This window comes from Mauremys reevesii, linkage group 2, assembly GCF_016161935.1.
Source record: "Mauremys reevesii isolate NIE-2019 linkage group 2, ASM1616193v1, whole genome shotgun sequence".
Taxonomy (NCBI): domain Eukaryota; kingdom Metazoa; phylum Chordata; order Testudines; family Geoemydidae; genus Mauremys; species Mauremys reevesii.
This window is the reverse complement of record NC_052624.1, coordinates 165,702,698-165,713,631: the sequence shown is the minus strand read 5'-3', so window position 1 is coordinate 165,713,631 and position 10,934 is coordinate 165,702,698. Positions and strand designations below refer to the sequence as shown.

At 40.1% G+C, this 10,934-nt stretch overlaps 1 protein-coding gene across 1 annotated transcript in view; it reads right to left on the bottom strand.

Moving 5' to 3' along the window:
* LOC120397778 (cadherin-6) overlaps positions 1-10,934 on the bottom strand; it is a 122,450-nt gene that overhangs the window by 7,646 nt on the left and 103,870 nt on the right. Inside the window, exons 8-11 of the mRNA XM_039524228.1 lie at positions 7,034-7,170; positions 3,538-3,659; positions 2,548-2,665; positions 2,202-2,453 (exon numbers count right to left, since the gene is read on the bottom strand). Of these exons, the coding sequence (XP_039380162.1) occupies positions 2,202-2,453; positions 2,548-2,665; positions 3,538-3,659; positions 7,034-7,170 (629 nt within the window). The remainder of the gene's footprint in view (positions 1-2,201; positions 2,454-2,547; positions 2,666-3,537; positions 3,660-7,033; positions 7,171-10,934) is intronic.

The window sequence follows — 10,934 nt, the reverse complement described above, 5'->3', positions numbered from 1 at the left end:
GCAAATTCCCTTTTTTTTAAAAAAAAATCACTGTTATGTCTTTACTGCTTGGGTAACAGAGGATAGTGTCAGTTATGATTTGAAAAGAAATGGGTTAGTTGATGAAGCTGGGAGAAGTTGTGGTGATGGACACTGGTCTAGATGGCAGAAATTGCAGGTTCTCACACATGATGATGATGAAGATGATGACTTATTATTTATATTATGGTAGCCTTGTGGAGGTCCTAATCCACTTGGGGGGCCCCTATGTATGTGCCATAGAAACACTGCCTGAAGGACAGTTCCTGTCCTAAAGAGTATACAATCTAGAGACTATGTGGAAGGCTGATGTTTGATGAAAGAGGCAGTGCAGGTCTGTGAGGTAGTATAGAGAAAACCATGAAGGATTTGAAAAACAAGGTCAGTGTTTTAATGGGTTTCAGAAATTCCACTGACTTTCATTTCAAAAGAGAGGGATAACATGGTCTTGCTTCTTTGTATTTTATGTATGTAATTATTGTTGGGGCATCCAGTTAACAAAAATGTTACTCCACAAAGGGATAGCAGAATGATAAATTCATGAACAATAACTAATACTAGGTACTTGATACTCCAAGAATTTTCTTCTATGCTGAACTTGCAAATACAAATCTCAGGACCAGTTAGATGCAAAAATCAAAGTACAGTCAAGCTATCCAAATCAATTTTCAAGTTTCTAGGAAGTAATCTGAGCTTTTTCAAGCTGCAAATAAAATCACCAATCTGGAAGTACCTTTTGTTACTATAAACATTGAAATTATGGTTTTGATCTGCCCAGGTCATTGCATCACGTGGAGTAATGTTTCCACTTACAAACCCTGCAGCTAGATGGAAAACAGAAAATGATATAGTCTAGTTAATTGAAAATCTGCTTATGCTGCATGGTGACATGCACAATAATTGACATAAAGTGCTGCTGAGAGGAAGAAATCAATTATTTTCAATTGACATTAAACTGGAAATCGTTTAATGTCAGATTGATATTACTGAGCACAGTTATACTAAACGTATGCAAAATGGTTTGTAGCACTGGACAATTTTTTCCTGTTCTGTGAGCTGATATTAAGTGGGCTCCCACCCTTAAAAGTAATGACATAAAAAAACCCAGTAATTGCAAATTAAGGGCAAGACTGTCATTTAACAATCTGCCCTGAGTATGGGGCAGTGCATATGTGGAGCCACCATGTGGTCTGGTCTGTGGGTTCCTGCAGAGGCTGCTCTATCCCCTTTTCTGTCCCGTCCCATGCTATTTCCAGGACATGGGTAGTTGGCGCATGCGAGTGAGGGGGTACTTCATGCCCCCCTTTACTTCTCTGGGCAGGTAGGTAGAGCATCTGACAATGTCTCCCTAAGAGTCAACTTTTTAAAATCGCACCAATTTTCAAAATTCCTCATATTCCCAAAGTGGGCACTGAGTGCAGTGAAAGGCTAAGGGCCAGACTGGGTTTGCATGGGCGTGTACAAGGAAAGGAAAGGGTATGAGGGAAGGTTTGTTGTTTTTTTTCTCCCAGCTCTACTGTTTTGCTGGGGGCAGCCAGAAAACCAGTCCTCATCTACCCAGAATGGAAGGGAGAGGGGCTGGAGCTTGCCCTGAGGGCTGCAAACCCCAAAAGGGCCCCACCTCATTTGTATCTTCTGGTGCTGGAAGGAGAGCAGGTGGTGTCCTTTTAAAGAGTGTTGTAGTTGTCCCAACTCGATATGCTTCTCCAGCATCCCCACAGGTGGCTACTTCAGCTAGGGTGACCAGATGTCCTGATTTTACAGGGCCAGTCCTGATATTTGGGGCTTTGTGTTATATAGGCACCTATAACCTCCCCTCCCCCATCCTGATTTTTCACACTTGCTGTCTGGTCACCTAATTTCAGCATGCCTCATAATCTGCAACGTAGCACCGTAAATGCAGCATGACACATCTGGTGGCTTTGAGTTTTATATATTGCCTTGCACCTTGCTTAGTCATTTGCATCTGCCCAAGTGGGTGTAAAATGTTGCTGCCTATGTGAGTGGAGAATTGTGATCTGGGAGTGTCTTCCACACACTAGGCACTGATTTTATAGACTTCTCCTTTGTTACAGAATAATGCAGGAGAGATCTCTCCAATGTGTCTTTTATGTGTAATGCCCCCTTTTCCTTCCAGCAACCCTGTCACTCCCCCAGGAAAGAAACTCATGTAGGTCTATTACCTAGCAATATAATGATGCAGAGAAGAATGGCAATCAAAGCCCCTGTGCTAAGGCCAGTTGGATGGATCAGGGCTTCTGCATTACAAGACTGCATCTTCCCCCGATGGTCACAGGCGCACACTCGGATTGTCACTGTTTCAGTACTGCTCTGGACTGGGTAGTCACTGTCTGATATCACCACAGGCAGGAGATAAGTACTCATTTCATGTCGGTTATATCTGTTTTTTCTGGTGAAGATCCCTGCTGTGTTGTCTGAAAACACAAAGCAAATGGTACAGGATTTCTCAACTGAGTGATGAAAAAAACAAAGAATAAATAACAAAATAAAGTCTTCCTAGGAATTCACCTCTGTTGTCCTGAATTGTAAAGTTTGAGCCACTGGTTACTTCTGGAGCCAAGGAGAATGAAAACTGGTGTCCACTGAAAGAATCATCTTTATCAACTGCACTTAGGGTCTGTATCAGCTGAAATGATAACAGCAAAATTAGCCTTCGATGACTGTGGGCCTGATTCTCATTTACATTAAGGCTGTCGGCTCTAAACTGTTAAATTGTCTTAAAAAGGGGATAGATATAATTTTCTTCCACTTTAAGGCCCTTGATGCTGCCAGAGGGGCCTTACTGTGAATGAAAATTGGGCCTGTGTGTGTGCGTCACCAAGCTGTCATGCTGCAGCCCTTCAGTGCAATAACTTAATGACTTGGGCAGTGGCTTGAGAATTCTGCAGAGTTCTGGGGTCTGCATGGATTGGTGCCATCCCAAGTGAGTGGGAAATCCCCCGTGGGAACAAGCTGCAGAAACGAAGGCTGAGATAACAAAGCTGACTAGGCTATTTAACCACACAAATCCTATTAATTTTAAACAGGAGTTGTGTGGCTGAATCCTCTGGGATATCTGCTGTTTTGAACCATCAAGCAACAGGTCTTTCAAAGCAATGTGAACTAGGAACTAGAGCAACGAGGCAGCCTGCAGCTAATTTACAAGGCAGGACTTTTGTTCAGACCTGTAACCGTTCTTCAAGAGAGATGATGGAAGCACCCGGACATAGAGATGCAGAATCCCATATTCAAGGGAAGAGAGACGGAACTGAACTGTAGATAGCATGACACAGTACAAGAAGCAACCACATTTAACTATGTAAAACACAGTCACTTTGGATACAAGAATGCTAAATATAATCAGATATGACACAGTCACTGTTTAATTTAATTTTGCACGGTGACAGCTTGTGGCAACACAAAGCACACCTCCTGATGAGGTGACGCAAGCGTAATGCCTAAACAGAATTCATTTTTAATAGTTTTTTTTTAATTATGGAGTGCAAACAATCAACACACCTGTTCTGCCTTTGCATTTTCACAGACGAAGGTCTCGTAAAACATAGCAAATTCTGGGGCATTGTCATTTACATCCAGAACCTTAATGAACACAGGGACCCGGCTGCTTTGTTTTGGGTTGTCTGTAATGATAAAAATAGAAAGAAAGGGAAAGTGGTATAGTGCACATAGGACTCAGTGCTGGGGAAGAAAAGGATAGAATGGGGCTAAATAATTCAAGTCTTTATTTATACATGGAGATGTTATTCATGTTCATGCAATCTATTGATGTCAATGGGACTAATTGTGGGGCCACTCCTCATATCTTTATGCATTCCTCATATCTTTATTTACATTTGCATATGTGTAAATATTTGCAGGATCATATATGTGGATAAATTACTTGGATGAGAAGTGGGTGGTGGGAATGGGCCCAATGTTTATAAAGTGCTATATAAACACCAACTGTTATTATGACAGATGCTTTCTGACTTTTTGTGGACTGATCTTTGTTTGCTGCTTTTCCAGAGTTGACACTAATACACATCAGCTGAGGAATATAAGCCCTATGTAGTGCATCGCTTACTTCTCTCATAGAAGCTGTATAACACAGCAAGAGTGATATACTTTTTAAAAAAAATTCCTGAGTTTAAAATTTTTATGGACATACTGTTTACTTCATAAAAAAGAAGCAATTTGGAAAATTCTCATAAATCCAAATCAACTTCAATGATATAGAAATAAAAACAAGCAATGAATTTGGCTCTTCGAGTTTAAAAAACAACAACAAGAAACCCTTTTGTTTTGTTTCATCACAACCAAAATAAAAATCTGCAAATACAGGTTGCTATTTATTTTATTGGGATTTCTCCATTTCCTGGATTGGTTTAAATTGCTCCAAAGAACCACACCCTCCATAATACTGATTGTACAGATTATTAATGAATCTTAAACAAGGGTCAAAGGCAAAAATATTGTAATAAAACAGATGAATAAAATACAGCAATTCTTGAGCCTTTTATATGCCTAAAAGAATTCACTGGAGTGTTTTTGGTAGAATTTGGTTTTAATACTCACCTATTATTTTATTACTTTATATTCACAAAACTGGAACTGCCTGCTCTGTACTGTATTAAAGAACTTAGTGGTTTGGGCCAAATATTGTGCTTTAAACCTCTACAGTTGCATTGAAGTGAATATGATTGAATTGGATATGAAGCATTTTTTAATTTGGGCCATTGGACTAAATTCATCCCACGTGTAAAATAACACTACGGGTCTAAGAATAATATAGACCAAGCTGAAATCTACACTGAAAGGTAGATACAAATTTTGAGTCTTTATAATGGGCAAAATCCCAGCTGCTAATTTTATTTTGCATGGCTATGAAGGTTTCACATATGTATTTTCTAGGAATTCACTCAAATATGTGCAGGGGTTTTCCTATCAAGTTTAATTATACTTATTCTGCATGCTGCTTTGTACAAGTAACTACACATGTTTTAATTGTTTCTAGCTGGCTCTGAGTCTAAAAAAATTTCAAAATAACAATATAGTAACTGGGAGAACTTCCATATATAATATATATAATTCCAAGTCTCTCTCACACTTTTTTCTTCAGAGAGATATAACAGGTATGTAGATCCAATGTACTTATACAATCTCCAAGCCTCACTGCTCTTTTTCTCCTTCCAAACCCTTTTGCATTAATGAATAAGAGATGCTTAACTTCTCCTTGTTCACAATCACTTAATTGTTATTAGACTGTCCAGCAAAAAGTGCTACTGTATGGAGCAGGCAGCTTCCTCATCTTGGTACATAATGTTAACACATCTCCTTAGTTTTGGATGTAGCTTCTGTCAATCCACAGACTGAAATCCTAAAATGGATCTGATTCTGGTTGTCGAGTGTCTTCTGCAGTGCAACATCTACTGTACCTTTCCCAATTTAAATGTAAAGATGTAAACCACCTTCAGAATTTCACTAGGGAGGCAGTATGGTCCAGTGGCAGTGAACTGGAAGCATCTGAAGCTCCCATTGACTTCACTTAGAGTTGGAGGTGCTGTGCATCTGTGAACAAGAGGCCCAAAGGCCCAGATCCTCAGAAGTATATAGGTACCTAACTTCCATTGATTTAAATTGGAATTAGGTGCCTAAATACCTTTGAGGATCTGGGTCAAAGTGTTTCCAGGGGAACACCCAAAAACTGAGGCACCCAAACTTACTAGATATTTTAGAAAATGTTGGCCATAACCATTCTGTATCTCCATGGTTTTCCCCCTCTGTAAAATGAGGGTAACTCTAGTCACCATTGTAAAGTGCTTCTCTTTATGAGTTTACAAATGTACTGGTAATTAATGTGAAGGGAGTACACTTCAGTGGGAATGTACTTGCTTACTCTTAATTTGTCTCAATATTTCTTTAGCTTCAGTTAGCTTTATTAGTTCGATGAAATGCATCTGCAATTTGATGGAATAGTCCACGACTAACTCCAACTGCCGAATGGCTTTAGTGGGGGCCGGGCTAAGAAACTATAAAGCTTGCCCATCTTTGAAAGAGCTAGTCCGGCCTTGTAGCTTGGCTTGGACATAGGTTATTTTCAGCTATATATCTACTTATGTACAATATAGGAGAAAGTAGGGCCTATAGTTGCTTTATACCAAGTTAAAAAATAAGTGCTCTGAAGCTTCCCAACAGCATCCAAACTTTTGTACATTTCTACAGCCAGTGATCCATCCATTCCATCATGCTTCAATCAAATCCAGCCCTAGCATAAGGGTATGCAACTCCAAAGAAATAAATAGACTTTGCACCCACTGATGCCAGCGTTTGCAGCATGCCTCAGGACAGAAAGGAGACATGTAATTAAAATATTAGTATCAAGGGGATGTTTTTATTGAGACTGCCTGTCTCACACAGACCCGGTCTACCTCTCTGGCTGTCTAGATTGCAAAACAATTAACACATGTGGTGTCACCACAGAGAGAGACTCCCTATGTCTGGGCCTAAAATAATGGACTAGGTTAGTATCTATGGATGGGAATTTCAAAGGTGCCTAGGGGAGTTAGACATCTAATTTTCATTGCATGTTAATGGGATTTGGGGACCTTTTGGCTTACTTGAAAATTCCCAGGCTATGCTACAGAATTGATTTTGGCCGCACTGTGTGGACTATTTTCCTACTATCTTGTTTGCTGTATACAATTTTTCAGAAGTCGGCAAATCCTACTGTAATTAAAGAATGGCTATGAGCATTTTTCCAGGCAGGTTGATTCAGAAACACATAAGCATTAACTTTCTGCCTGTTCAGGTATAGAAGTTGTCTCTTCATAAGCAGTAGCCCTAGGAAAAAGAAAAAGAAGTGCAGAGCATCTTTTTCAGCCTTTCCCTTGCTTGATTAGTATCGAGCGGGCCATCCATACAGCCTGACATCTTCCCAGCAGTGGTTTACACACACTCAGCTAGAAGGCTGAATTCATTACATCAGGGACAGCGGTGGTATTTAGGTTTGACTTACTGATCTCTGCTGCTATTACTGTAATGTTGTGCCATAGCGATGTTTCCCGGTCAAGGGGTTTTGAAGTAAATATTGAACCGTTTCCGGAATTGATGTTGAATACTCTGTCCATATCTGTGTGCCGATCTACGGAATATCTGAAAATACAGAGAACATGGTTAGAAAAAATGCCTTTACTTTAATTTCTGTTTTGAAACTGTTTCCTAAGACTATACATCAAATACCTAGTAAATGAGCTGCCTTTTTGTTTTCAGTGCAGACTTCAGCATCTTGATATATTCATACAAAGAGTCTGTTCTGAGCTGTTGGATAATGACATATTGGAGGGTTTGATTTAGAAGGTGGGGCATTGTCACTGAATAAATGAATTACTGTAGAATTTACATACTTCTGAGAAGCATCAAAGGTTTGCCTTTTAGTGAGAAATGTGGAGTCTGTATCTTGAAAGATATGACATTCATTTATTTTAAGGCTTAATTGGCTTTCCCATTATAAATCCCTCTTTTCATAGTTTGATATCTCAACTGTTTCAAATCACTTTTGATACAAAATTTGTCAGCTGGGGTGCAAGTTTTGCCTTCACTCCCTCCCAAAATTGTATTGGTTAAAAATAAAATAACAAAAAGATACAGAGATCAGTGTAGCTGATGATTCATTCCATGGTAAATGCCATGTAAATGTAAGTTCTAGCACATTAAAGGATAATCCAACTTGTTTCCTTGGTAATATGTACAGATGGATCTGAACACCACTGAAATTTGGGGGCATTCAGAATCTGAATATAGATTTGAATGTCTTATCTAGCCTCTCTCTCCCTTTTTATATTGAGCTGAATTTAAGCCTTGGAGATGAATGTCCCTGATTCCTGTGAGGGAGTTCTGACACCCAGATCCAAATGTTGCTGCTCAGGTCCTTCTCTTGTTAAAATTAAATTACCACAGAACAAAGATGTGGCGGAAAAACTCCACTCATATCACTATGGCAGAGCTAGACTATTATTCTGCTCCTGCTCTGGGCTCAGTCATGAGCTGACCTATACGCCTGTGCAGATGAGTGAAGAGGTCTAAAGTGCTCCCTTACTCTCCTGTGTGGGCTACTTGCATCACAGGTCATCATAATCCAAGGAGACCAGCCATCGTGTTATCTCCTGTGTGGCTGGGAGGGTAGAAGTGGGCAGAGCCAGGGGTGGCTCCAGGCCCCAGCACGCCAAGAGCGTGCTTGGGGCGGCATGCCATGGGGGGCGCTCTGCCGGTCGCCGGGAGGGCGGCAGGCGGGCTCCGGTGGACCTCCCGCAGGCGTCCCTGTGGAGGGTCCGCTGGTCCGCGGCTTCGGTGGAGCATTCGCAGGCACATCTGCGGGAGGTCCACTGGAGCCGCGGGACCGGCGACAAGCAGAGCGCCCCCTGCTGTGTGCCGCCGTGCTTGGGGCAGCGAAATGGCTAGAGCCGCCCCTGGGCAGAGCCTAGTTGAGCCAGCATGTTGAGGGAAGTAAGTTATGCCAGGAAAATGGCTGGTGAAGTTTACTTCCCCTGGAGATTCAGAATGTCCATCCCACAGAAAATGTTGACCCTTTCATGTTGATTTGGAATAAAAAGAAATTTCAAAAGATTGGAATTTCACACAGAATAGAAACTCCCTTTTCTTACCAGCTCCAGTTACATGGTGCTGGTTCAGCAAGATTCTTAAGCATGTGCCTAGCTTTAAGTAATGTGTAGTGCATTTATTTCCTACCCCACCCCCATGATTACTCATGCTTAAAGTTTGGCATGTGCTTAAATACTTTGCCCAATTGGGGCTTTAGTGTTGTGAGACACTGTGATTGTGGTCCTTACTATAGCAAAACTCCCAGGATTTAGTCCTACATGTGATAACAGTGTCTGGGAACAATGGAGAAACCTTTTGTATCCAACTCTTGAGCTTTTCTGAGTTTATCACAGCCATAACATTGAGGCTTCCTTCAATATATTAATATTTATTATTTCAAAATATGAGCTGTCACAAGTCTCTATGCACATTAGGTCATTTGTATAGCAGATGTTGAACTCAATAAAGCAATAATAGAGAACAGTGTCTTGATGAAATACTAATTTTATTTCTTCATATTCAAGCGAAAATACATACAAGATCAGTGCAGTTACAATTGTATTCTAATTATACCATTAACCCTGACCTAGAAGGATGCTTTTAATAAGCTAGACTGTCATTTCTGTCTCAGTTTATATAATCCTGGGTCTCTTTTGATCAAGGACTGCTAATTATGTGGAATTGGTGGAGATTCTAATTTATGGATCATAGCCTACTATGAATTAAGCAGACAACATCAAACTTGTTTTTACATTTCTTTAATGAAATTACTGGTGCGTATATGTCAGATTTCAGGACTTTATACCCTTCAAACCCTGGGTAATTGACAAGCCAGAAAGTTAATGAATATATGTATATTCCACTGTGCCCTTAAACATAACTATAACGGGGGAGGGGAAGGAGAGAGAAGCCAATACACGCAAGTAAGTTGTCAGTAAAATACACAAACAAAATAAAGTCTTGCATTTATTTGCAGATTATTTTCATCTGGGATACTTTAGATAAATCAGCCACAGCAGGGAGGCAGTTCCAATAAATGATGAACTACAGTATGCCTCTGAGGAGTTACAACAGCAAAAAACTCAACTAGAGATTTAAAAAAGGATTTGATAATGCCAGAAGCAGCACAATTTATTTTTTTACATGGGAAGAATTCAGAGGTTCAGCATACTATCTCTGTTTACTCTGAATGTCAGCATTGTCCAAACAACACATTTTCACTAACAACTGGATGGTGGAGTGTTATTTAACACTCTAGTGATATTGGCTGTGTATCAGCATTTGTATATCCATGTATACATTAATTGTATAATTTTGTCCTTTCTTAATGTTGTTCTGCAACTAGGAGACCTATTGGTCAGGTCTAGGCTGATAAAATGTGGCTCCACTGATATTGTGTACATGGTGATCAGTTTATTTCTGGCTATGGCAGATATTTCTTAGTCTTCTTTTGCTTCATTATCTTCTGATACTCGGCAGCCTGCTGTCTAATGTAAGCACAAGTCAAACAGATTTGTGGGTCAGGAAGGGATGTGTGTGTTTGAATTTTTCATAATGCATTTTCATAATGATATTATGAAGGATTCTGTAATGGAAGATCAAAGGGTCTTTCAGCTAACTGACTTAGGGCTCATTTTATTTAAAAAGGAAAAAACTGCACTTAAGTGGGAAAAAAATGGAAGGTTTTCACTGTAACGTCAAGTGTTTAAAGATTTTATTTCTGACTGTCAAGGGCAATTGACAAGTAAGTGCCAAGTCATACACATACAGTCTAATTGCATCCTCCCCCAAGCTCAAAGTGGAAGTCAGATTTAGCATCTACACTTGTCATGGAAAAAAATCACCCTGTCAAGAATATGGAACCTCATACTGTTCGCCCACATCCTGGGAGATCCCACAAGATACCGGCACCATAAAAGCCCCATTAGAATCACAATTTATTGGCAGGCGCACATCTCATAGGCTAGTGGTTCCTTGGTTTCCTCTTTCTCCTTGCTCTTCTTCCTGCTTCCCTGTCACTTCCTTCCAGTGTCTCAATCTCTTCCTCAGTTCTCTCTTTTTCCTCCTTTTGTTTTCATTTTGGACAAATCAATAAGATGTTAATTGATTTTTATTACCCTGCTCTCAAATAAGGGGATTACCCTCACCATGCAAATTAAATGCTGTTTCGTCTAAATAATAGCAACCACCTTGGACTGCACTGTAAATATAAATATTTCCCTTTGATGTTTTCAATCCATTGTTATGTTTGCATGTAGTATTAGTGAGTCAGATTCTCTGCTGGTATGCAGGGCCGGCTCCAGACCCCAGCGCGCCAA